This window comes from Hyalella azteca, unplaced genomic scaffold (assembly GCF_000764305.2).
Source record: "Hyalella azteca isolate HAZT.00-mixed unplaced genomic scaffold, Hazt_2.0.2 contig14805, whole genome shotgun sequence".
Lineage (NCBI taxonomy): Eukaryota > Metazoa > Arthropoda > Malacostraca > Amphipoda > Hyalellidae > Hyalella > Hyalella azteca.
This window is the reverse complement of record NW_025944679.1, coordinates 74,587-102,542: the sequence shown is the minus strand read 5'-3', so window position 1 is coordinate 102,542 and position 27,956 is coordinate 74,587. Positions and strand designations below refer to the sequence as shown.

At 38.7% G+C, this 27,956-nt stretch overlaps 2 protein-coding genes across 2 annotated transcripts in view; one reads left to right on the top strand and one right to left on the bottom strand.

Moving 5' to 3' along the window:
• The first annotated feature begins 455 nt into the window (after nucleotides 1-455).
• On the top strand, nucleotides 456-11,251 carry LOC108664462. Its single transcript, XM_018151049.2, has 7 exons — nucleotides 456-708; nucleotides 1,302-1,491; nucleotides 2,136-2,269; nucleotides 6,899-7,026; nucleotides 7,186-7,296; nucleotides 8,439-9,049; nucleotides 10,774-11,251. The coding sequence occupies exons 1-7, from the start codon at nucleotides 630-632 to the stop codon at nucleotides 10,970-10,972; spliced, it is 1,452 nt and encodes a 483-aa protein (XP_018006538.1). The 5' UTR covers nucleotides 456-629; the 3' UTR covers nucleotides 10,973-11,251.
• Nucleotides 11,252-11,517: 266 nt separating this feature from the next.
• The window catches only part of LOC108664463 (flocculation protein FLO11), a 36,324-nt gene continuing 19,885 nt past the window's right edge, over nucleotides 11,518-27,956 (bottom strand). The window contains exons 2-5 of the mRNA XM_018151050.2: nucleotides 23,641-23,748; nucleotides 20,937-21,192; nucleotides 17,317-17,684; nucleotides 11,518-16,934 (exon numbers count right to left, since the gene is read on the bottom strand). Of these exons, the coding sequence (XP_018006539.1) occupies nucleotides 15,925-16,934; nucleotides 17,317-17,684; nucleotides 20,937-21,192; nucleotides 23,641-23,748 (1,742 nt within the window). The 3' untranslated portion in view covers nucleotides 11,518-15,924. The remainder of the gene's footprint in view (nucleotides 16,935-17,316; nucleotides 17,685-20,936; nucleotides 21,193-23,640; nucleotides 23,749-27,956) is intronic.

Sequence of the window (27,956 nt, the reverse complement as noted above, 5' to 3'; positions counted from 1 at the left end):
ATTAGATTACATACTATGGGACAATCAACGCATTTCTAGAGGCAGAAAACTTAACGTCTAATCTCCATGCGCTTTTTAATCGTGCTGTCAATGTTTTTCCTTGAATAACGATGATATAACTGATCTCTGTGATGATAATGCGGCGATAATAATTCACGATAAATTATTAGGAAACCTTCCTATTGTCCAAAACGTCAACTTATGTAATCATCCACCATGATCCACTATTATTACTTAGCAACTACCAATAGTGAAATGTTTGTAATACCTACGAAAACCACATTTCATTCTTTAAATTGCATTCGTAATGGACCATGAAAAGTTAACAATTTCAAATAAAAAAAGTGTAAAGTGGGTGGCAATTTTCAAATAAAGAGTAAAAAACAACGGAAACTATGAATGAGCTTTAATACCAATTACTAAAATGGATTCAGTTTTAGGAATTTCAGGGAAAGTGTTTCCCGTTGCTGCAACTGCTGCGCCAGACATGACTTACTTTAAATTAAACTGCTAGTCACCGTATGATCGTAGAGGAGGTTGTGCAGAAATTTTTGTTGACCAAAAATTCTAGACAAAGAAGACGTATGACATATAAAATTATAAATATACATTAAAATTTCTATTGGGAAATGGACATTAGCGGCAGAGGCAAGACACCGTCAACATTCTTTACTTTGTGCCATGAAATTTGGCAGGAAAAAGAACTCGGTAAGATATGTTTCATGTCATGGCGTGATGGCAGTACAAATGTTTCCTCAAATTCTAAGAATAACAAATGAATGAATATAGTTCATTTAATGGGTCTTTACGTTTTTCTCGCATGGTGCTTTGATCAAATCCTCAACATAAATGCATTGACAGAGTGCCATTTTACTAAGCAGTTTGAGAGTCATACAAGTAGGTATTTTTAATGTTTATTGCACCGATATAAACTATTTTTTAAAGAATTCTATGTTGACGCTCCGAGTATAAACGTGTTCAAGAACAGACAAGATAATTTATTTAGAAATACATGGTCAGACTTGAAATACCTAGCGCCATATCGAACCCGGTGGGAGTTTACCTAGTAGCCACTAGCTAGTACCTAGTAGCTATTTCAAGTTTCAACTATCCTCAGGCTCAGAGGCTCAGTTTGGAAAAGATCCGTTCGAAGGACCTGTTTTTAGATCTCCTGTGGACACGTCACGAAAAGTACAAGAATCGGCGACAGGCTACATTAGGTCTACTCTTCAGCGTCGCCATCACTATGTTATGTTAGGTTAATAATAAACAATTTTTCTTCACTAACCAAAATTTGTCAGATTTCCTACTTGAGGCTTGGCTGCAGCAGTTGCAAGAAGAAAACGAACGACTGAAGAAAGCAGGGCAGACTTCGTCATCGAGTGTGTGTCGCGATGTCGTTGGTCGGCTGTATTCGTTCCTCACGTACGTTGTGCGTGCCGCTAACCTGCCTCAGGCACTTGTATACAAGTCCATCGATCTCTACTGCAGGTAATAGACAACTTCATTGTGACATCAAAATGTCAATTTAGGAAAAGCTTTGGGGCTTGTGATGTAAAATTGTATATTGTGTCTCATTAATTAACGTGCACGATGTAAAAATTGATCGTAGTTCACACACTAAAAAAATTGAATTTCAAGTCTAAAATCATGCAAGTTCACTCATATCTTGATGTAATCAAGTTTTAGGTCAAGCCTCATTTTGAGAATTCTATGAACTAGTCTAAGCACACTTGTGTGAATTGTGCACTGCAATGTTCTTTGCTGAATGCTCCTGTGGCTTTGATTTCCCATTCTTACCTATAAATGTACATTGTGGCTCTCCATATTGGAAATAAATTAGGTTTAATTTCTCAACGGTTAAGACCAATTAAGTTTATCGTTTGAGCATGAATTTTATAAATAGAATTACGTCTGTTGACTAGCAAAATTACTTTTGGAGGTAATAATTTTTTTTGTAACGTTGTGACAGTATGAAAATCTACGGACATATTTTTCATATTTCAGTTAGACAAGTTTACTAGAATAACCGTGCCGGTATATCAGTTCGACATGTATCGCCTGAATACTTCATAACATTAATATTTTAACTCTTAGTACAATGAATGGACCTATTTTATTTATGCACGGTGCAGGTTCATAGTTAAGCACATCGAAGTCATGACTGAGTACGTGGAAGAGAACGCAGGACATCAATCATCTGATATAAAAACCAAATCTTCCTCGAAAGGCAAGACATCGACGCGGAAGAGAAGCCTCAGCAGAAAAGGTTGGTAACATTGAACATTATCGGTAGTCGTCTGCAGTTATTCTTAAAAGCTATTATTTCACGAAGGATTAAATGTAATTAATCAATTTCCCTGCCGCTCGCCTACTATCGTGAAAGAGACTCGCGTTAAATTTGTTGAATTCGGCTCATTTTGTCGGTGATGGCCCCGTAATATAACATCCAACATTTTTTGATCACAATAGCTGTAATAGTTTTCTTTTCTAATTGGGTTTCGAAACATTGATTATCTGTGCTAATGGCGTTTATGCCGAGCATTAAAAATATTTTATCCTCATTGCTTCTTAAGAGTCCATGGGCCCCAATCATAGATAACCTAAGTGCTTATGATTCGGGGATAGCGATATTGCAAATCATCACGAGGGCTTTGACCAGATTCAGGCCAAAAATTCACGAGGAAAATTATAATTATGTATGAATTATGTAAGTATATGAATTATAGACATTTGGCTGAAACAGGAACAATTAGTCATCCTTTGATTAATTATTATTGTCGAAAGGACCAACGGTAGTTGAATTAAGTTTTGAAAACATGTAATATTAAACGTACTTTATTTATTAATGGAGGAATAACATGTTGCAATACTTTATATATGCTTGGTCTGAAAAGCAATTTTCAACTGATAACATTGTCGTGGGAAAATTAACTCAAATTTATGCTTTCTACTTAAACCTCATTTAATCATCAGATGTCCGTTACATATAATCCTACAGATGAATTATTTCGCCAAAATAAGAAAAATCACTGTTCTCATCGACCTTTCATATCCTGACTACTAGAGATAAATATTCTGAAAATACCAGCCAACTTGTTTCAAGTGTCACTTTCGGCGTGCGATTGCTGATGGCATTCACGAGGTAATCTTAAGTGTGTGATTGGCTGATTGCCGATTACATTTGGGGAGGTCATCTTCAGTGAGGGATTGCTGATTGTGCTTGGAAGCGTTTACCACATTTGCATGGCCTGCTTGCTGCATTAATACCGTTATAAGTATAATTTTTGGCGTCAATGAGAGTCAAGTATTGATATTTCAGTATGGAAGTTACATATTATTCAGGAAGAAATATTCTATTCTTATTTGTTAAAAAGATGTCTCGGGTCATAAACTGCATTTTAAACTGCTGGTATAATCGTTGAAGTAATTAATAGAAAGATATTATTGATAAAAATAAATGATCATTAACAGCATCACAATCATGTCAAGCACTATCGTGTTTCACTTCGAGACCGAGTCATTATCTTCAGTGCTGGACATGTTCAGATGAACAAAAATTCTGGGTATCATACAGTGCCGGAAATGGCTATACGACCACCCAGTTTTCTCCAAATATTTGTTATTGCACAAGAAATATGAGATTCTAATTACACGTAGTTAAACTACGTTTAAAAACGGTTCCAACGCTATGCGAAAAAAAAAATAATTTTCTCAAAATATATGAGTAGAAATGTTGAAAATCAGAAAAACCTAGGTGGAAATGGACCAAGATATGTTTTTTCCGTTTGTGGATCACATACACTCGTTTTAATAGGCAATCTCATCTCCTTTCGCCATAATTGCCTCAATGCATCTTCTCCCCACGCTATTAACCATATTACCCAGTGTCTTTTGAGAAATATTATCCCAAGAACGAAGGATAGCCGTGCTCAGGTCACTCACAGATTGGAACTGGCGCTCATTTTGGTAAACATCTCTCGCCATGATGCCGCATAAGTTTTCAATGGGGTTGAGGTCAGGACTAAGCGCCGGTCACGGCAACAGGTTAATATTCTGCTCTAGGAACCACTTGTTTGCTGATTTTGAGGTGAATCGAAGCATTGTCATGTTGAAAATGATCCCTCATGTTTCTCATCGGCAAAAGGGAGAAGCTGGTAAAACAGCGTGTGCTTGTAAGCCACGGAATCTTGTCTCCCATGTAAAATAGCTAGAGTTGATTTTCCCTTTCGGCTAACGCCCTCCAAAACATGACCGAACCACCACAAGATTGCCGCTTGAAAAAAAATTCAGGCTCACGGTCCAGTACACGGTGCCAATAGCATTGCCATTTATCTGGACCATAAAGATTGAACTTTTTACTTCACTGAAGATAATCTTGTGCCGTCCCTTACCAATAACAAATTTTTTTCAGCAAATTTTTGTCGGTTGATAATATGCTTTTGTTGGAGCACAAGGGCATTTTTCATCTTCATGTATTTGAATTTCTTCGAGTCATGCAATATCTAACGGATGTGTCGTGCTGTCACATCAACTCCAGTGGCCAATTTTATAGCGGTAGAGGTAGCGCAAGTTTTAGAAGCCTCAGAAAACAGTCTCCTAAGATCCCTGTCGGTTAATTTTGGGGTTGGTCCAGTGTGCTTTTTTCACCCGTAGCCGTCTGGATTAGCAAAAAATGTTTGTGCAATGGGCTTTGAGCGTTTTATTCCCATTGCGATGTCCCGTTGGCTTCTACTGCATTTCACGAAGCCGAAAATCTGCGCCTTCTCGGCCTCAGTGAGTCGTGTCCTATTTGGCATATTTTCACTTCAAAAATATAAGTGAGGACACTGAACTACACCAGAAGTACACTAGAAAGGCCTTAAATGACGAAAATCAAGATATTCTTTATATTGCTGTGCTTTTTAAAGTGAAAATATTACATAAAGATACCAAAATGGAGAAAAACATATGGTCATGGTCATATGGGCCAAACTTGGTCATAACCATTTCCACCAAGGTTTTTATAATTTTCATAATATCTTCTCATATACATGTATTTTGACAAAATTATTTTTTTAGCATATCCTCGGAAACGTTTTTAAACGTTGTTTAACCTCGTATAATTAGAATCCCATATTTTTTTATGCAAGAAAAAATATTTGGAGAGAACTGGGTGGTCGTATATCCATTTCCGGCACTGTACATACAGTGGCAGAAATGGCTAAACGACCATCCGTTTTTTCTGAATATTTTTCTTGCGTTAAAAAATACTAGATTCCAATTATACAAGGCTAAATATACGTTGGAAAACGGTTCCAACGCTATAAGAAACAAATAATTTTTCAAAATATATGAGAAGAAATGATGAAATTCAAAAAAACCTAGGTGAAAATGGTTATAAGACCATGATGGTTTTTCTTCATTTTACTATCTTTCTATTACTATTATATTTTCTCGTTAAAAAGTACAGCAACATGAAGAATATCCTGATTTTCGCCATGCATTTAGGGTACTTCTGGTGCAGTTCAGTATCCTCATTTATATTTTTTAAGTAAAAAAGATATGATGTAATAAATATTTCAGTAAAAAAGATGCCAAAGCGGACAAGACTCACAGTGGCCGAAAAGGCGCAGATTTTGGCTTTTGCAAAATGCGGTAGAAGCCAACGGGGACATCACAAAGGAAATAAAACGCTCAAAAACCGTTGTACAATCAATTTTTACTAATATGGACGGCTACGGATCAAAAATGTACCCTGGACCAATCACAAAATTAACCGACAGGTATCTTGGGCGACTGTTTTCAGAGGCTTCTAAAGCTGGCGCTACCTCTACTTCTATAAAATTGGCCACTGGAATTGATGTGACAGCACGATGCATCCGTCAGATATTGCATGATTCGAAGTACATGAAGCGGAAAAATGCCCCTATGCTTAAACAAAAACACGTTATCAACCTACTAAAACTAGCTGAAAGAATGTGCTTATCGGTGAGAGATTATCTTCAGTGATGAAAAAAGGCTTAATCTGATGGTCCAGATGGGTGGCAATGCTATTGGCATCACCTGAACCATGAACCTGAATTTTTTCCAAGCGGCAATCTGGTGTTGGTTCGGTCATGATTTGGGGGCGTTCAGCCGAAAGGGAAAATCAACTCCAACTATTTTACGAGGGGGACAAGATTCCGAGGCATACCAGCACACGCTATTTCACCCTCTTCTCCCTTTTGCCGATGAGAAACACGAGAGATCATATGTTTTCCAGCAAGACAATGCTTCGATTCACACCTCGAAGTCAGCAAACAAGTGGTTCCAAGAGCAGAATATTAACCTGTTGCCGTGGCCAGCGCTTGTAGTGTTGACCTCAACCCCATTGAAAACCTATGCGGCATCGTGACGAGAGATATTTACCAAAATGAGCGCCAGTTCCAATCTGTGAGCGACCTGAGCACCGCTAACCTTCGTTCCTGGGATAAAGTTCCTCAAAAGGCACTGGATTATTTGGTAAATCGCATGGGGAGAAGATGCATTGAGGTAATTAAGGCGAAAGGAGGTAAGATTGCCTATTAAAACGAGTGTATGGGATCCAAAAACGGAGAAATATATCATGGTCTTATAACTATTTCCACCGAGATTTTTTTAATTTTCATCATTTCTTCCTCATATATTTTGAAAGAATTATTTATTTCATATAGCGTTGGAATCGTTTTTAAACGTAATTTAACCTCTCATAATTAAATTCCAGGAATTTTTCATGCAAGAAAAAATATTCAGAAAAAAAACGGTTGGTCGTATAGTTGTTTCCGCCACTGGATGTAATGCGCGAAAATATTCCATTCTACATGCGCTCGGTGAGGGGGCGATGAAGATGAATTGAATTGATGATGGCAAGTATTCTCAAAAGATTATTAACCTTCAGAAGAGGAACAACAGCGGCATCAGAAGCAGGTGCTTCTGAAGAAAGTCATTGAGAGGCTCGCAGAACAGACTCCGCTTAGGCTGCTCTCGTGTCTTCAGCTCATCTCCAAAATTGACTCAAACTCTAAGGTGAGTGAAGTTTAATTCGTGAGTGAAGATTTTGAAGTTTAATACATATTTCTGCTCCTACGTTTTGTATTCTGGTTATTACCTGGACCGAGGAAGTTGTTGACAGGCTCAAGCTACTCAGTAAACTAGTAGTGAATATGTCGCTATTCCCACCATCAGATCCTCAGCATCGCCAAGCTGCGGGCCGCGCTGCGCTGTCTCAAGCTCGACTACTCCAACCGAGCGATCCTGCGCTCCGAGACCAGGGTTCTCGAAACGCTTGGACACCGAGTAAGGACAGTTTATATACAGTGCTTTCGTGTTCAATACTAATAATCGACTGAATAAAAGTTGTTTTAACAAGTGCAGCTACTCCAGTTGCATGGAGAGTCTGATTGATTAAGAGGTGTACAGGGCCGAAGTCAAGAGTTTTCATTGAACAGTTTCAATACAGTGCTTTCATGTTCGATACAAATAATCGACTGAATAAAAGTTGTTTTAACAAGTGCAGCTACTCCAGTTGCATGGAGAGTCTGATTGATTAAGAGGCGTTCAGGGCCGAAGTCAAGAGTTTTCATTGATAAGAGCATGTGACTGGAAGGATGATAGCACTTGCAGGGCAGCTGAGTGGCTACTAATATTTGCCAGACATGCTCTTTAAAGTATCTACCGAGTGCAAAATAAATGCGTTTAACTAACGCAGTTAGTAGGTTTAGAAGCACACAATTGAATTTGAGATCGCCCGACTGAAAATGAACGTGAAAAACTATGATCATTTGATAATGAGTGTAAGCTTAGGTTGCTATTACCTTCAGTCAATTTGACTTGATTTCAGCAATGCCTGACTGAACGTCTTTCAGCGGCTGCACTTTACCTTTGAATAAATTTACCTTTACCTTTAATTTATAAATTATAACTCTTCTGGCAAGGCAGAATGCGATGTATAACATTGAAACAGTCGATATTTTGACTTTCCCTCCCCTAGACTACAATTTTCTTGGGTGCGTGTGGATATTAAGCATCTAACTTGTGAGGATTAATTTCGTTACAAGCTATGGACGTATTTTGTTGATGTTCCGATGGAAGTGTATAGTCTACCTTGTGAATTTTGGCACACGAGTTGCTTAAATTTGTAGTATGGAGTTCTACACTGATGATATCAAAAAGAATTTAATTGATAATAATATAAAATTTTCATTCGTCTTTTTCATTTTTAAACATAATTAATTTACGATTTAAGCAATAATTAGGCCTTAATTCCAGCACAGTAGTGGCAAGTTTACTTCGTAGTGTTAAACGATGCTGTAATTGTCCATAAAATTCCAGCTAACTTGGAATTGCATTACGAAATTATTTAAAAGAAACAGCAATAATGACAAATTTTGCCCTAGTTTCAGATAATGATGAATACAATTATTCAAAATTGTGGGCAGTGTTCTTTCCCGAGCTCACATTTGGAGTACATCAACCTACTGGCGATGTGCATCGTGTACAGACTGCGGCGGTCATCTGCCAAGCAAGGCAATGTCGATACGACAGTAAAAAACTCGACGACTCAGCGCCGACGTCCGCATGACGGGGACGAACATGAAATGCGTACCAAGAAACGTCGCTGCGATGACCAACGCAGGGAAGGAAATAGAGAAGATCTGCAATTTTCCCGAGAGTTTAAAACATCAAATAAGAATCTAATCAAGAAACTAAAGAATAAGACAAACTCGCCTAAAACCTCTAGCCATTCCAAACCGGACGAAAATACGTCGAAGAAACAACAATCTCCGTCGAAAAACGCCCCTGAAATACTTGATGACTCGCCTGTTCCATCGGATAAGTTTCGAAATGAAGATCATCCGCATGGCGCTGGAAATCTGAGCGATAAAGTACACATTGAACCAAATTTGGCTCGTCTCATTGAAGAAGACATGAGTGATGTACACGAGTCGGCCTTAACGCTCCTAGACGCGTCTTACTTGTACAGATCTGAACTGTATGCTGCATTGCTCTACAAGATTACCGGAAAGACGGAATTAGCACCGAAATTCAGGTAAGGCTGTATGTTGAAACCAGGAAAGATTTATTCCGGGTTCACATCACAAATTAAAGATTATTGTGCAGAACTAGCTGCTTGTTTTGAATAATTTAATATAAAGGTTCATAAGTTAAACCATGCAATAAGTGTCAATAGATTGTTCTTCAGGCTTAACTCCAGATTTATGGACCGACCACGGTTATCAGGAGATGCAGTAGATTTAATGTCAAACTTATTCAGCGTTTACAAATGTGAGAGCAGGGGCGGTCAAGGAAATATTATTCAGGCGAAACTCTAACTAGGTGACAAATAAGGCACTAATTAGCATCGCGACAAATATGACTACTATTACAAACATAAAGCTGCAGCGATGGCAAAAAGTTAAACATAAACTGGATAGCAGAGGCAATGTTTTGAGCAAAAAAAACTTTGAATTTAGACTACACTCAATTACACGATAATTTCTCTTATTTTAATTTCATTTTTTTGGAATATTTTTATTAACTGTCGCATCCATCGAGCGTCTTACTCAGGCTATCAAGTCAGATATAAAAGCATTTTTCTGATGTCATTCTCGCAGAGGATGTGGCAATAGACTGGCAGTTGAATGCCGTGCTTGTTCGAGCATCGATATCAATTGTGTGAGTTTGGAGATGGCATGAGGCTGAGGTCCATCGCTCCTTAAGCATCCAACAAAAGGAACTTTAGTGACCAGTTGTTGAGGATGAGATGCCCACATCCTCCTTAGCAAGCGTCCCCTCTCACAAAACACACGCCAACGATTGGACGTCTTTAAGCTATGGAGGGGCGCCGATGCCGGCGCCGGGCATCGTCTAGCGCTTTTATTGTGTACTTTAACTTTATTTTACAAATGGAGTTAGAAAGCTTTTAAAATTCTATTCGAGACGAAGTTAAAAATTGGCAATGTATGCTTCAAGTGTGCAAAGTAATATTCCGATTTAATGACTGCATGAATTATTGCAAGAAACGGCATGGGTGACAGAAACAATCTGCATAATCGAAAACTTCATTGAACTTTTGATTTATACGATGCGCAAAAGATTGGGCTCGTCATATATAGTTACTATAAACCTCAACGCGGAATAATATGTATGGGCTGACATTGTAGCCAGCCTGCAGGACTGTCGGCCTCGACATATGTCACTGTCACAGCAACATTGACCGATTTGCTCTGATCATGAGAGCCATTGTCCCTGTGAGCGCGGCACTTCTCGCGCTCAGTCGAGAGTGTCTTAAATTTGACACGGACGCATAAAATGAGGTTTCCTTAAGTGGTCCCGTTTATTATGACATTCGCTGAAGTGCTTTTGATTTACCTCCATATGCCATGGAGAGGCACAGTGAAGCACTTCGAGCCTGCGATTCTGAAGCCGTATAACGCGAGTGAAATTCGCATTTTTAACGAAGTGTCATTGTGTAAACAAGTTCCCACCACATTATTTCCCTGTTGGTTCCTTATTTCACCATGCTCACTTCAACTTAAATTTACCATCTTTATTAAGGCAAGGTAGCATCATCAGGAATTTGATGTGGTATCTCTACCTGACTACCTAATATACTCTCTCAGTAGAAACTTTGATGAATCCTCGACACTCTTTAGACGCGGTCTCGTATGCCGTATGCTTGCGAGATGTCTAATTTCTCCCGTGTACATAGTAATTTAGTCATTTTCGATTGCATGTTAACTTTCAACTGTTATCCAGTTTGATTATTTCCAGGCGCGCGTACGGCAGCGTAGAGGACGATCGGCTGTTGCTGTGCGCAAGTTTGCTGTTCTCGGCCTTCCAGATCCACGGCGGCGACGCCTACACAACCGTTGTCGGCCCGCTGCTGGCCACGGGCGCTCAGCTGCTGCACGCAGACATACGCACCTTCAGCGACGTCATTATCTCAACTCTGATTGAAAAAAGACAGTAATGTGTGCGCAAATTAATGTCTGCACAAATTAGGAAGTTTTGCGCACAAAGTTTTTGGTGTTAGAAACATGTGTTATGTTCAAGTCGTAGAATAGCTTGCTGGGAGAGCTAAATTTCTGAATAAGAGGCAATAGAGTTAGTTTCATGAATCAATAAGGAGCGCAGCATGAAAGTGGTATGACGGAATTGAGGGTCCGTGCGAGTTTTTATATGAATTAAACGTTGGATTAGCCAGTCTTGCTAAGCAATTGCGAGATGGTAACTGAGAGATGGCAGTACAACCAGGGCTTCACCAGGATTTCACTTTAAAAATTAAATGCTTGACAGCAACTGTCTGAATGATTAATGTTCTTATCCTACTGCTTCTTAATAAGCTCAAGTGGCTAACACTAATGCAAACTATGTTGTACGTGTTTTCACGCAGCTAGGCAAATACGGTCGGCTTCTTCGGATTCATTTACTTGGAAACACCGCTTTCGATAGTATAAACTGCACCTTGGCATCGCAAAGAAACGATTAATCAAAGCATGTAAATTAAAAAAGCTGTTACAGTTGGTCCATTTTATTGACAATGGCACTCAATGTATCACAATAGAAGACCATACACAGTACAATATTTGAGCCACTTCGAAAAGTTCACCATGGAGAACGACCTACACAACATTGTCACCCAGAAAATATAATTTTCACACCTCCCGACAAAAGCACGGTAAAGAGTATATATTAATTTAAATTTACGAAAAATGTGGAATAAATAAATAAGCCACAGCGAAATTCATTTGCACGAAGATGAAATTTGTCTTCAGCAAATTTAGTTACGTTTAATAGAAACACGTTAACAGATGAGAACGATTTAAAAACGTCAAGTTCCGAGGCTAAAAATGGTTATTCGATACATACGATTTTGAATACCAGACTGGGGGTGGCGAGTTGAAATGATACTTTGAGCAACTCAAGCCAAATTCAGGACACGGTCCCACACAGTAGGTGGTGGTTCATAAGACATTTTATGGTGCACGTTCCTATTCTTCGAAGAAGTAAATACTTCCACGTTATGGATTAGTAAGAAAATTCAAAGTTAAGCGGAGCTCAAACGTATGCCAATATTTCGGGAGTGCGTGCCAAAGTTGTCCCCAGACATGAGCATGAGTCACACGCTTCTCTTCATTACCTATATGACGGCAATAAAATATATCTATTTACAAGAACTATGGGGGAGTGAGAAGATCGGAACTTGGCTACCTCTAAATTAAGGTCTCACAGGAGACTCGCATTCATCAGAAGTGCTGCTAATGCTATCGATAGTCGACGACGTGGCTAACAACAAAATAATCCTGAAGTATTCACAAAATCATATGTACAATAATGCCTTGTTTTTCTATTTTTAACGTAACATTCTAACTTATGAAACTGCAGTTGTCTTCAAGCGTTATTTATCATAAAGCAAAAAATGTAAAAAAGGAGAAAAAATATCTTAATCTTCAAAAATTTATCCCCGACGCACTTTCATATATGCGAGCGTTCCGTTGTGAAGAAGTTTCAGTATAACCAAACGGACTTTCGCGTTTTTGAACTGCGCTAAAATGGGAAGAGTCGTGACAAAATCAGTGGAAAAGAATGCAAAAAATAAAATCGACTGGCACTTGCGACAAAACTACAAAATGAGCTCGTTAACGCTGTGAAGTTATGGGAGAAAGCCTTTTTGGACCTCCAAAAAGCGCGTTAATTCAAATAAATTAATCACGCATGATGCATACTTAAAAAGTTCACTGCTGAACCACTCTGGCAAATGTACAAATTTGCGATCAACCAAGCCCTGAGGATAAATGCACTCCCAGCGGCAAGCCTGAGGGAAGACACGCGAAACACTACGTTTCTGACTGGCACGCATTTGGCAGCACGGATATAATAATCATGACACAATAATGGAGATCAAAGAACATAAATTCAATAGAACGTTCACTATTTTAATACCGACCCTCATTGAGGATTATTTGAAAAAATATTTGAACATTACGGAAGGCAGGAAAGAAGAAATTTAATGCAAGTCTTCAACGTTCTAAGACTAATATACTTCTTATGACGCATTACCCAGTTATTTATTAGAAGTTTGATCCGAGTTTACTAATCTTGCATAACTACAATGACAGTACTGAACTCTAAAAATGGGAAGCATCATTTCAACGCTGAAGTCATGGTTTGCTTTTCCTAAAATACTAAAATATTTATAACTGAAAAACGTTACGAAAAACTCTCCTAAAGTTCTATCCGATTTGAAGATTTTCATAACCCAACATGTGAGAAGCTAACAAGTAATACCAAAAAGCACCAGCAGCATCTTGCAAAAAAATCGAGTCCTCTTGCCTTGCAGGTAAAATGCATCAAGAGAAAATAGTATCTACTCTGAGGCTGTACAAAAATTACAGGCAGTGACAAAGCAGTGCTAGGGGTATGATTCATGTTACACTGTATTTACATACACGTCTTTAGATGGGAACTTCGTGGAAATTCCAGGAAGAAACAAAATGTGCGACTTTCGCACCTCGAAGTTCAGAAATTCTTTCTTTCTGCGTCATCCGTTATCATTTGAGCACACTTCGCTGATATCCCTAAAAATTAGTTTCTTGAGTATCGCCAGAACGGCCTTGCGGTATTAATAAATGTAAAGAATTCAGTTTCTCTGGCATACATAATCCAACACAACATTGGAGATGGTGTCTGATCGCAAGTATAGTGTTAATCGGGAATGATTTTTAAGAAGATTTAATTTACAACCGAACATGCGCCACATGCGCAATTTCAAGTCATAAATATTACGTGAATTTTCTTACAATCCAGGGTCAGATAGATGGGCTGACTACAAAATACTAAAAACTACAATATTCATAACCAGTAAAGAAGCTCAATTTCCATGCAAGTTTACGCATCAACAGCTCATCGAGTTCTACGTCCAAGAGTTTTGTCGAAGCTTGAAATCGGCGGTCGCCACTGACCACAACAAAAGGACTAACAAGATAAGTTTTGTACTGAAATGCAATGCTAGGTAATGTATCGCTTACGAAGCTACACGTATCACATCGATGCAGAAGATACGTCAAAAGTCCCTTGGAGTTTTTCCTGGCAATAATAAATCTAGAGTAAACATGAACAGGCATAGTTATTGGCAAAAGTTGATCACCGTCACCTTCACTTGTCGCGAACGCGTTATAAGGCACACACGGAAGCATATTTGTGTTAAATCATAGTAGATTTATTGACATAACCTTCACCAAAAAAATTTGCACAAATATATCACTTACAAATCTATCATTTTCATTCCAATCGCCTGCTACTATTAACGTTTGCAATGACAATTCTAACTAACATTTACAGGCACGACAAAAGGCACAGTAGATGTTTCCCTGCTAATAATCGATCAACTTGTGTAGAAAGAAATCATACGTAATAGACGAACAGCATCGTTAGAATAATATATTTTGTAGCCCAGACAATGTTCGTTAAAGGTGGGTACCTTCCATTAATGATTAGAATAATCCGTATTAGTGTTAGAACAAACCCTATGCCATTATTTTTATTCAAGTTATGATAAAATTAGCATTTCCGCAGACCTCAAGGTAACGAAACAAACCATATGCTAGATGATGAAAAGTTTGCTTTCAGTAACAACATACGCAACAAGCGAATAATTTGAAAACAAACCCGGGACACTATAATGCATCATTCTAAAAATCTACAATGCCTCGAAACGATTAAATTATTTAAAATGACAGCTCGAATTGAGAAAGTTCTCTGTTTGTGCCCGACAAACATTTTGAACTTTTGCTATATTTAAAACTCAGAATCTAAAAAATCTCCTGCCATGAAGGACATTGCGCACAGTAACAATCTATTTTATAGGTAGGTACAGACTATTTATCAAGTAAGTAACGCTTAAAATAGATACAATGTCAATAAAAACTCCTAGACAGTTCGATATTGATAGGCTCGGTTTCAATGTCTTAGCGACTCATCATCACATAATAAATGGACGAGTTAGGCAGCAAAATACGTTAAATTTCGATAATAATTTGGCCCAAAATAATTTATACAACTCGAACACAGTTATTGGAAAGAGCATAGACATAAAAGAAATTTTCACAGCTCAATTATAATAATTTTGTTTGCTTCGAGTGTTCAGTAATTTCGAGTGTAACGTAAATTGAAAATCTAAACTTTAAAGGCTGAAGTTAGGACGACTGAAGTTGAAAGCAGTTCAAATACAAGATGTGAACATACATTTTAAAAAAAGCGAGCGCCCGCGAGCTCAACTAGACTAGGGAATACGTGGTGGGGTTTGAGTGAAAACTGCGGTGATTGAGAAATGATCATGAAGATGATGATGACATATCTAAAATACAATATGATTACCAAAGCGTTCTCATGCTACTAGTAACATGCTCTTACAAAAATTAAACGTTCGAGCTATCTCTCAGACAATTCCGAAATGTTGCTATTTCGCGAAGAAATTTCATCCTTAACTACTGGTTCAGATTCTATGGCATCCTCTGACTGTTGCAATAAATCTTTCAAGTTAGTAGGAGACTCGCTTTTGAGGTTTACCATAAGCTCAGGTATAGCTAACAAGTCTGGTATGGAAGCGCCAGTCTTGGATGAGCAAGGCGACGGCGAGAATTTCAACAACGTCGCTGAAGAAGTCGAGTATCTTGATGGCGATGATTTGGAGGAACCAACGATGGGAGATTCGCTGGTAAACAATGGAGATGTTTGTCTCCCAGACGCCTTTGATGTCGATGCCGATGACAAAGTAGGGGATGTTCTGAAGAGAGGAGAAAATGATCGCTTGGATGAAGCAGATGACGATGGGAAGAAAGTGGGGGTATTTAAGGTAGGAGTGTTGAGAGTAGTGGTCGAGTCGGTGGGTGAAGTTCTAGTGAGTCCGCGGGCCGCATCATGTCATTGGAAAACTGGCACTGATTTTTCCGAGGGCGATGACATGTGAAACTCAAATGCGGGCACATAATTAGACAGCCGCGGGGATAGTACTTGTGAGGCCGTCAAGGAGGAATATGAAAAAGGTCCACTTGGGAACGTAAAGTGATGTTGACCGCGAGGTGACGTCGCAAAAGGCGAAAACCCGGCAGCAAATGGCGATAAGCTCGCCCAAGGCAGAGGGATGAAGGGACTCTTGGTGTGCATGCCGCTGTATGGAGGAGATGGCAGGTTCACTAGAGGTGTATTCAAGCTAGACGCAGACAGAAGCATAGGAGAGCGTGGAGATCTGACAGGCGAATGGGCGGTAATGTTTTCTATGGAGAGCGGCGATGGCTTGGGCTTACTTCCAGACTTGTGTCTCACAGTAGCATTAAGAGACTTGGATGATCCTGATGAAGTAGACGGTGATGATTGGCATGACGAGAGCCCAGCTCGTCTTTGTAGTTCTGGAGAAGACGGCGGAGAGGACTTAAAATCATGAGCAGGAGAAGATGAAGACATGGTAGATTGAGGCGAACGAGACCGAGATCTTTTTTGCATAAACTTCTTCCTTTCTTCTTCATCGGCTTTGCGTCTTCTTTCTTCCTCTTCATCATCAAGCCTTCTTCTAGTCGCTTCTTCTGAAACTAAATGAAGGGGAGCGGACGATGAATTCGAACAATCCTCAGAGATAGGCGAATTTGAGCGCGAGTAACTATCTTTATCTGTGATCATCTCAGATGAAGATTCGTCCATTTCATGCTTGGTATCTTGCGATGTGATCAAGTCACTAGGGTCTTGTCTGGGCGTTTCTTCTGAAGGCCACAAACTCGGCGTGCCATGCGACGACGAACTTCCAAAGCTTTGCTGTTGATGCTGGGTTTGCTGCATTGCAGCTGCAACAACAGAGTTCTGCATCGCATACGCAGCAGCAGTCAAGCATTTTGAGTAGAATTGGAAATTCAGGTGATGGGCATTCAGCTGAGAAGGATCTGAAAGATAGATAACGGAAAATTGAGCGTTTCTTTAAAAAAAAATAAAAACAGCCGTAGAACTGTCGCCATAACTACTTGCAACTAATTTTATCAACAGAAAATAATATAAGAGAGATCATACAAATAAGTTAATCATTTAGTTCAAATATTGCTGAATTCGATAAACACCTGCAGTTATTATTTGAAAATCGATTGACCGCGTGGACACGTGGATTGAATGTGTTCTACTTCGTTAGAGAAATTACTATAGTACTGCAGATGTGCGAGTGATAAAATCCAAATAAATAATGACATAATAACGAATAAAACAAGATTCAGAAACTAAATAAAAACATGATTGAATAATGCACGTGAGTATATATATAATGTGTCAACGTACTCATGTGGTGGAGATGGGCAGGTGGCGGTGGTGTGAGGTAGTGAGGGGAAGATGAGGCCGAGTATCCCCCAGCTTGCGGGGACGCGGCCGTAACTTCGATGTGGGTTGAGGACATTGCAGCCGCCACCGCAGGTACTGAGGAAGGCGCCGTCGGGGTAATGCTAGGCGGCGGGTTTAGTAGCGACGGTTGGGGCGATGGTGAGGAGGTGCTTGGTGAATATGGACTGGCCAGAGTGGGCACACTGTTGGGGTACGGGGAAGAGTTGTTGCCTGGTGATGGGGACTCTAATTTGATGGAGGGAGTGAGGTAAGTCGTGCTGGGCTTCCCTCCTTCTGGTTTGTTTTGGTCCGTGGGGAATGCGACGAATCTGTGAGAGTAGAGTTACAGGATTAGAAATCAATTAAATAGGAAGAATTGTGATAAAATACAAGTGTTCGCTGTACATCAATATCTTAATTGATTTCAGGACACGAAACTGAAAACCGATCAAATTCTTGGTGTTGCAGCGAGTTGAGAAATAAAATTTAAATTAAATGTATTGATTAAGTGGAAATCGGGGCTAGAAATAATTGCTCGTTCAAAATTGGCAGTAGTGCAATTTTGACCGAACATGTGACATAATAACACGCTAACAACAACAGGAATACGAATACACGCTATCACTCCCAAGAGATTGCGCAGGTAAATATGCAGATAGCCTGCTAACTATTCCCTTGCTCTCACGCCCTTGACTTTATCGTAGGAAGAATATCAGAACACAAGACTTCTCTTCAAGCAGTGATTTCAACCGAGCCAAATCGTAGACGCATCAATATGTTTTTGTAACGAGAGAAAAATTGCCGTTAGGGTCGTTTCAAGGAGGAAGTATGCAAATTTTCCATTAATTAGATGATAAATATTTATCTCTGCCTACATAATGAATAACCGGACGATAGATTATCCTCATTAAAAAAACTCAACAATCAGCAGCTCAGTATGCCTCTTGATCGCGCATAAATCTTGAACAAAATTAAACGAACTAGAAAGATACATCAGTCGAATGATGATATCACCAGACGCTTTCCTCGAGACCTTATCGGAGAGGAAATTGTTAGAAGGAAAATAGCGGGCAACTTGCATGTTCAAGTATTAGCTGCTACCCAATAAGTGGCTTGTACTTCTTGATTGGTAAAAAGATGCCGAGGATCATCGTCCTTAGATAATGAATCCTTCCCGTATCTGTCTTCACCCCAAAAAAATCGTAATAACTGATCGTATGTAACTGATCGGAATGAGAACGATGTAAATAGAGCGTAGATATTTATGGCTCATAACTAATGGAAAGGAAATTGCCATAACATCTGTGAACAACATTCAGAATACAAGATTTAAATAATTTTTGAAATTTGAAGCATTAAATCCAAGATAATTAATTAATTCAAAATACTGGCTGCAGAGGAACCAAATAAAGATGACAAAATGCTCTGCACTACAGCAAAGATTTACTAGACCTACCATTTGATATACGATGAACAGAGTCGGAAGATAAGCTGAAGTGTTGGCACTTGTTTTATCAATGCAGGCAGCAGGATGGTGAATTGCAGCTTAATTATCGGAAGAACTCCTCGTGATAGATACACGACGCATAAAGTTATGATGCAGTTATGATCAAAGAGCTGATGTTCCAAAAAATCTTGGCAGATCAGTTCTTTCTCATTCGTTCAAAATTAATATCTCTTTTTATAATAACCATGACTAATCAATATCTCTTCTTATAATAACCATGACTAATCAATCGTATTAGATCTAAACTGTGCATTTAACGAAAACTTCTTCGTTCTGGTAAGCATAAACTTGAACCATTCAACTATGGTTTAAATAAAGATAAATAGGATTTGAAATTTAAACTTAGTTTCATTAAATATCCAATTTATAAGTGGTTTTGATACCTACGTATTCATTATAAAGTTTATCGGTTTTTAACGTTGCCAATGACGGTACGGGAGTGAGAATATTTTTCACAGCAAGGCAGTGAGAATTATCAGTGGCATCAGCGAGCTACACCTGCGGGATGGTTCGACGCAGTGCATGGAAGTATTTCCACCTGCAGTTCTACACAAGCGATGAGAGAAAAGACGACGTTCACACCAGTCTCAAGTGCATGTTAAAATAGCCTGGAGTTTGACCCCTAAAAAATGACGCAGTACGAGAGGATTTAAATCGTAGAAAATTTCTTATGCGAGACTAATGAAGAATAAAGGCCTGTGAGGTGAGCCCGGATGAATGTATAACGAAAATAGAAATAGTTGACACTCGTCGGACAGAAAATGGAAAAAAAATCATGCGAACAACAGATAAGATGCAAATCAGGTTAAGGTGATGACGAAGAAAAAATAAATGAGAGGAAGCAACATTTCCTTAACACTAACGACTTTTTCGCTCCTTCGAATACAACAAACATTCCATATCACTTTGTATGACAAAGACTCGACCTGAAGTAGACCTATTCCGTACATTTATTATTTCGAGATGAAATGATTACGATAAGTAAAGCGCACTTTAAAGGCACATACTATGAACATTCGATAAGGATAATTTTGAATTTAAATAAGGTTACGTAGATTAAGGAGATCGTCCGCTCATTGGTGTTATTTAGGCAACGCCAATTCACTTAAGAGTCTCCTAAAAAATTGTTGACATATGCCTTGATTGTTCAAGTTTAAAGTTCTCGATATTGAATTCCTGGATATGAGCATAATTTGTATACGCAATAAACAATCATTTCAATAATAAACAATCATTTATAACAAAGAATATGAAGTTAGACAGCCGTATGATTAGTTTCACACAGACGTTAGATTACAAATAACGTGTTTACAATACCACATCGAAAAAAAACATTCGATACCCATTTGGTCCAGTTAGCTTAGACTTAAAAAAAAACAATTTGGCGAGAAATCGATATAGATTGGGGAGCTATTGAGAAAAAAAGCGGCGAAACAACTAAAATAATATATAATTTAACAGCTATAAGCAAATGAAGAACGACTGCAGTGTGAAGGGTTGAAGCCTTTATTGGTATCCGATGCGGTAATATCAGCACATGGCTATAGATGGCACTTGAGAAGAAAGATCGGCATGACAGGCCGCAAGACAAGAAGTGATATGCGGCTTTTTCATGCGAGCTACAAAGTGCATTGCAATCTTGAAGCGTTTCCGGGAGGCGGGTAACAGGAAATGCCTCTAATGCTCAGATGAATGAAGCAGTGCACAGTAATAATGCATACATGAATCAGCATATAATGAAGAACAATATGGTGGGTTTTCAGTTTAGTAAAACAGTAATTCAGAAAAATTAAATATTCGTGCCACTACAAGCATTTATTGCGAAGAAAGAGTAACCTGTCCTGACTCCATATTAATGAACATCGGCTGACTGAGTACCTACCAGAGGCGGTCAAACTTCGTAGTTGGATTCCAATTCGTTATTATGCATAACATAAGCATTTAGTCGAACATTAAGTCAAAATTATACAGGATCATTCATGCAACGCAAAAGATTAAATAACTAAAATCTAGAAAACAAATAACCCGTTAGTATATAACGTATTAGTATCTCCCTTTACACCCAAGATCTTACCTGTAGACAAACTTTTGTCCAAGAACTTTCTTGATGATATTTTTGTCGTAATAATATCTGAGGGCCCTAGAAAGTTTATCGTAGTTCATGTTGTTCTTGTTCTTTCTGAGCCCCCAGAGCTTGGCGACCTCCTCAGCGTTGATGAGCTTGAACTCTCCCTCGATGCCGGTCCACATGATCAGATGTTGATGTTGACCGCTGTTCAACAGCTCCAGCAAGAACTGCCACAGCGTGATGTTGCTGATCATGGCATCGCCTGCAACATTAACGATGTGATGTTATTATTAGTATGTTGGTATAAATCGTATTATCGTACTATTATAAAATTTTCGTCCAAAAAAATGTTGATAAAAAAATGTCGATGAATGAAAAAATTCGTATATAGTATGCACTACACTTTCGTTTATTGCAATAGTTTTTATTAATGCGCAGCATTCTATGAATATTCTTTTTTTTAAGCTTTTTCATTACAGAGAGAAAGAGAGAATCAATTTCTTATCAACTGATGAAATGATTACCCATGACCGTCAAAATTAATTCCTTTATCGGCCTTACAAATATTTGCCGGTGACGTCATAAAAAACCATTTCCTTATCAGAAGAAAAATATGCACGTGACGTAAAATTGATACAAATTTGATTAGCCAAGGAAATGCGTAAACAAAACATCACTAGGACTAAGCTTATCACATTTACCCTAGGCTCATATTGGGTATATACACAAAATGGCTTCATGGGGACGTTCACATGGATTTCCATTTACAAGTTCAGCCACGGCAGACCGTGAACTTTTAATTCTAATTATAAAAGTAAGGCATGGAGGCCAGCTCAAGAATTTTCCGCAGGGTCTAAAAATTTTGGCGATTGTGAGACATTTCATAGTAAATTAGCATATATCTACAGGGCGATTGTGAACATACTTTTTTGTAGCTCAACATTCCACTATCATCGAACATTTAGAGCGTACTGCGTAGCTTGAGGCTACCTGTGCAAATTTAATTAATCCTCTCCATTCACCGAAAAAAATTAATGGACGACACATGAAATTTTGAGGTGAAATCATACTTTTAAATTGTGCCCCTTGCAAGAGACAGTACAGCGTTAACAATAACATGACATGTTGACACGACGACATTCTGGACCGACCGGCTGCGCGTAAATTTCGGAACAATAATATGTTCCGAGAAGACTAATATTAGATATTAAAGATATTAGCGTTTCTTCTAACAATTTTAGAAGAAACGCTAATATTTGAAGATGAAACCGGATGTCTCCGTGAGACCATGACCAACACTCACCCCGACACAACGAATCCATGACTAAGAGTCTCGGTAGCTCTCACCTGACGATGGACGTTTTATCAGTTGCAACTCTTCACTATCGGCCACACAAATTAGATCAGCTCATATCAGCTAGAGAGGCCAAGCTATAAACGTCGATACTAGCGCAAACAGCAATCACGAAAATATATTTATTCTCGCATTGAATATTACAATTTAAGATTTGAGTTCTATACGGAATCCACATGCAAATGGATCTTGGTGAACCGTATGAGGTCAATGGAAACAGATTAGTTACTTCACAATAAAATAAACACATTAGTTACTCTCGCCGAGATTTCTGATCTTGAGGTTAACGGGAATTGCGAGATGCAATAAAGAGGTAGCACTCCATACGCATACAATTTTTTAAATTATTTTTTTTTTTAATTACTGTTCCAGCGATGGTCCAAGGAAGAATACAATTGGAATTTATATGGCAGACAATTTCATGGCATTTGAAAGAACATCACTCTTTTATAGAATGAATCTAACGAAGAATATATGGTCTATTAAGCAGAAGTCTCATAATACCGAAGACAACATTTCTTTGACTATTCGCTTAGTGGACACAACTATCAGTACTGGTAAAAAACAAAGTTTTCGAATAATAATTCGTTTGTAAATAAATTAATATCAATTAAATAGCAAATTCAACCGGCATAATAATCAAATAACACTCTTGCTTTTTGTGCAGTGCTCGCAAACAGTCCGGTGTTGTTTTCGTCCGCAGAAGAGACGACTTCTGGCGACAGTGCAGCGGCGATCTTTCCCTCGGCAATCGCAGCAAAGCAGGATGTTGCAATTACTGCAAGATTGACGCTATTGCTACAGCAATGACTTCATCCTGTGTGCCAACTGAACCGCTTTAAGGGTGGGAAAGACGGATCCCGCCGACTGAAATACGTTGAGTCTTACACGTCAAATGTAGTCATGGTGTTGTGAACTTGACATGTTTTCATACATATTATTTACTGAAGATATTAATCCGTTCGCTGTGGACGAGAAAGTTGTGTTTTCCGAGAATTTCAAGTACCGTTTCAATTTCATGCAATTTCACTAGCTGCACAGTAGTGGCCATTATCATTACTTACAAACATTTAATTCTAATGAATAAATACCAACGGAATCCATAGCAATAATTACACAAAAATTACGTTAGAGTTTTTAACCTCCATAGCTCTCGTCATCATCGCAAAAAGATTGTACGGAATCCGATCAGATTCTCCCGGATACAATATTATTCGTATAGAAACTCTTTGTAAACATACTAACCTTCAGTAGACAAAGGTTAACACAAGCCTCTTAATTACTAATACATATTAGAAAAGAGTTCACCGAAAATTCCTTCACAATGTGAAGCCATCGCTGGGAAGCGAGTCTCACCTTTCTTTGCGGGCGAGTGAGGGTCGCCGTACGCGTCGGTGTCTTCTGGTGGGGAGCTTTGGCGCTCCTCTGACACTCCTCCTCCTCCACCACCACCAGGGTCTGAAACTGGTGAACCACAAGTGAATCAGTGAGTCAGGGGTTTTGCAAGTGAGTCAGGGGTCTTACATCTTGAGGGTGAGGATATAATAAATATGTTCTCAAGTTGTCCAAAACTGACAAGTGAATAAGTGAGTCAGGGGTCTTAGAACTTGAGGGTGAGGATATAATAAATATGTTCTTAAGTTGTCCAGAACTGGTAATCAAGGGCGGAATTAGCAAGGGATGTGTCTAATATCAGAAGGCTGAGAATATAATAAACGTATTATAAGTTGTACCAGAAGTGGTGAACCAGAAGTAAATAAGTGACTAATTAAAGTGAGTGAGGTGACTGACATGAGTGTGGGGAAATAATTAATCATCTCCAGCAGCAAGATTCAATTTATACTAGCTTACATATTGCTTGATCCATCACTAAAACTGATAAGAATTAGGTGGAAATTAGTAAAGACAGACTTCATATTTAAATAATGTTGATGTCTTTATACGCCTTGGTAATTAAAGAAACTGCCGTTGCAGAACTCGTTAATTGAACGAAATAGCTAGATGCGATGACAAAAGAACTCGGTATGGTTGGCAGGTTCGATAGTTGTTAACACTCATTCATCTCATTGGGGTATGTAAGGTATGAACCTGATGAAAATTCATGCAAGAGATAAAAACCCCTTCAAAGAACCCCTTTCGTCAGAAGGCTGAAACAATCTTAGGAACTTCAATTAGTGAATCAGCAAACTTTAGCATCAAAGACCAGCACCAAAGAAAGCGCAATAGTGCCTCAATAACGCTTGTATCAACAGAAAAGGTACTATCCATACGCCAGTAACAGTTGCATCAGTAGATCTATGGCAATTGGTATAATTTTAAATAAAACATCAGTTAATTGCAGGGCATTATAGGGTAACATTAAGGGCAAGACGTTCTTACGCCGTGGTAGGCCGTCGCCAAATCCCTTGAGCGCACAACGCGGGCAAAAACTAAAGGTTAAGTAACTCTGGAGGACAGCAGAGCCCTCCTCTGAAGAACAACAGTGATGCAAACAAGCGGAGCTTGTACGTAGCAAGCTTTACGGTAAGAGACTGACCGCTTCCTGCCAACAGCTGGGTGACCTTGTGGGCCTTTTTGAGGGGAGCATAAGTGCAACACATCGGCTTCTGGTGTGGCTGAGGAGTTTAAATGGTAAGGGTCACGGCGGTATTCCCGATGCGTTTGAGCAAACAAACTGGTCACCAGGGACGTACACAATCAATCCACAAACTCACAACACCAACTCAAACTTACAGAATTTATTTGCTAGCGGGTGCAGTATTTACTGTTTATAATCAGCAAACGTGCGCTCCGAATTTCGGATGAAGTAAATGGCGGGGAGCCACTCTGCCACTAAAGTATGTTTTCATCTATTCGTTAGCCGGTATCTCACGTGGATTGGGTGATGTTATGAATGAGGTACAATATAATTCCACTAAAATTTCTTTATCTACCACATTGTATTGTTGATATTCATTAGGCTCAACTCAAAGCAATTCCGTCAATATTTTGCAACCACCAAGAAATGACAGAAAAAAAGCTTGGCCACTTCATATTTTTTTGGCTGCTCGTGTTAAGTGATTGCACAAGAAGTTTGTTGAACGTCTGCGACCAACAGGATTCGTTTTCTCAAACAAATTTGCCTTTCGTTTGAGGAAAGATTCATAAAATTTATAATACGGATGAAAAATACTTTCTTGCAATCGAAGAATTTAATCGTTCTTTAAGGCTTCCGGAAGTTGTGGCAACGCCAAGGTTGGAAAAACATAACTGAAGTTTGAAAGAGTCTCGAGTGTAGATGAGAAAAATAGCAAGAGATGACAGCTCAAGTCACTTGAGCAAACAGGAACGAGCTGCTGTACATCCCCGTGCTAACACCGAATCACATCGTATCAAAGTGCGAGCTCATATGAAAATTTGTTGTAAATTACGAGATTTTTTGTTAAGAGGAGACGTCGAGGTTTGTAAGTCGAAGTCCAAACCCATTGTTCTCTTCAAAATAGACGAGTCTTCAACTGAAAGCAGTGGGTGATTTTATGAAATGAAAGCACTTCGGAAGATTTTGGACGCAATTTAGAGTGCAAGTTTTTTTATTTCGACAAACTTCAAGAGGTGCGGAGGTGAAGGAAATAAACTTGCACCACCAGTATTGTACGCGAGGTTTCAATCGAAATACCACAAACCGTATTCACCTTAGGAAGCCAGTTCAAAGATACGAGATACGGACACATCAACCGCAGTCAATGCTGCTAGGACATGAAAACTAAGGTATATCTAGTTATCGCTAGTATACATAGGGTTATAGGATTATAGCAGATCGTGCCCCTCTGCATGCGGCAGTCATTTCCTAGACGTGGAGCACAAAAAATGTTCCAAAGCTTCATTCCTTATGTCTGCAATATAGATGGTATTCGCTCTAGGGCTCGCGATTACAGACCTGCACGTATATATTTTTTGAACTTCCAATTTCACTGAAAGTATACCAGGTGATTCACGTAAATTTTCTGTTTCGAATTTCGTGCCAAGCAGCCAGATGTTGTAGGAAAAGGGCGGGAAGCATTTCATATTAAAGGCAACGTCATCAAGTTTTGTCTCCCGCCTAGTCAGTTGCCACTATGCATTAGACAAGTGAGCAGCGTGCGTTTGCTGTCGAGGCGTACTTTTCTAATGGCCGTTTTGCAAAGTTGTCTCCGTCTGATACAACATTTTGCAGAGCGCCTCCTCTCTTTGAGAGGTTACCTTTTTGGCCGGTCCAATGCCAAACTTGGATCTGAGAAATTTTTTATGGGGCTATCATAAATCAATTGTTTATAATGACTGTCCAAGGACCCTAGCTCATTTGAAGAACAAACGCCAAGCCATCGCCAACATACTCGTCGATATGCTTCAACGATTTGAACATAACTTAAAAAATTGACTAACTGAATGTATATATTGAAAATAGGGGCTGTCATTTGCCCGAAGTGATCTTTAAAACTAAGTAGTAGAAAAATTCAGGTAATGTCTTTTTCAATGAAATTTATATTGTAATGATATCTTCACTAGTTCTTTCTTTACTGAGTTTTTAAAGCAGGAAAGTCCCGAGAACCACGCTGAATGTAGATAAATTGTTCAATGAGCGAGCAACTAGCGTGAAAAACTCTTCGTGGGTTACGGTATGTATGTATCAACAACGAAATTAAGAGGGGTATCGATCAAACAGTGTTGAAAATTAACACTATTTCATCCACGAAACACAACAAACTTGATGATCAGCAACTCCTTTGCTTCAAAAGAATAGATGTGTTGTTGATACAAGCTAGCCTGTACGAAGTGCAAAGAAAATAAATCGAAAGACATGCTAGAAAAACAACGGGCAAATAGAGATTTTTTGTTACCAAGGAAAGTAAACACTACCATGCACTGTTTTCGAACACTGAATAAAATGTCTAGAAAGTTTTTAATTGAAAATTTATTTAATAGATCAAGCTTTCTCAACGCAAGGGTTCATTTTAGTACCCTTAAGAAATAGGCTTAATAGCTCGAGAGAAACACGAGATCTTTCTGTATCATATAGTAACCACATAAAATATTAACTAATAATAAATTGTACCAACACAATCTATAAATATTTACATACTGATATTAAACTTGTTTACTTTGGAATAATTAGAACGTTATAAATTTTAATCTGATAATTCCGTCGACCGTATATTTACTTCTGGATTGTTCCACGTGAAACTAGAAGCGTCTCATTTCCGCTGAAAAATGAAATGGAAATGTTGTAGAAATTCTAAGCTGAATTTGACCATCAACACGAGAACTATCGGATACTGGAGAATAATTCTTTTTTAAAAGATACCTGAATATATGGCAATTTTCTAAAAGGTACTCGACAAAATAAAAAAATGACTTGTCCTCGGGAGGAGGTTAAATGGTGGGACTTCTGTGTCGCATCAAACGAAAGGCACAAAAAACGGGGGTTTGGGAATTCAATTGAGTCCGCCTGGTTCAATTTTCCAATAATTTTATGTTGTCATCCAACTAAACACAACTACAAAACTAATATGCAAAATGAGATGGTAAATTGAGTTGTGATAAAGGGGTACGATGATGGCATCATTCTTGTTTTATACTCATGGAAAATATTTCCAGTATCGAATTAGAAAACTCGAATAATAATTCTACCGACAATAAAATGCTTCTGATTTCTA

What these genes read in the sequence shown, in the direction of transcription:
- LOC108664462 (XM_018151049.2), top strand. Translation starts at nt 630, where the DNA reads ATGGACATTAGCGGCAGAGGCAAGACACCGTCAACATTCTTTACTTTG. An exon ending in AAATTGACTCAAACTCTAAG is followed by an intron (nt 7,027 to 7,185) that starts GTGAGTGAAGTT and finishes TCCCACCATCAG; the next exon opens with ATCCTCAGCATCGCCAAGCT. An exon ending in GAATTAGCACCGAAATTCAG is followed by an intron (nt 9,050 to 10,773) that starts GTAAGGCTGTAT and finishes GATTATTTCCAG; the next exon opens with GCGCGCGTACGGCAGCGTAG.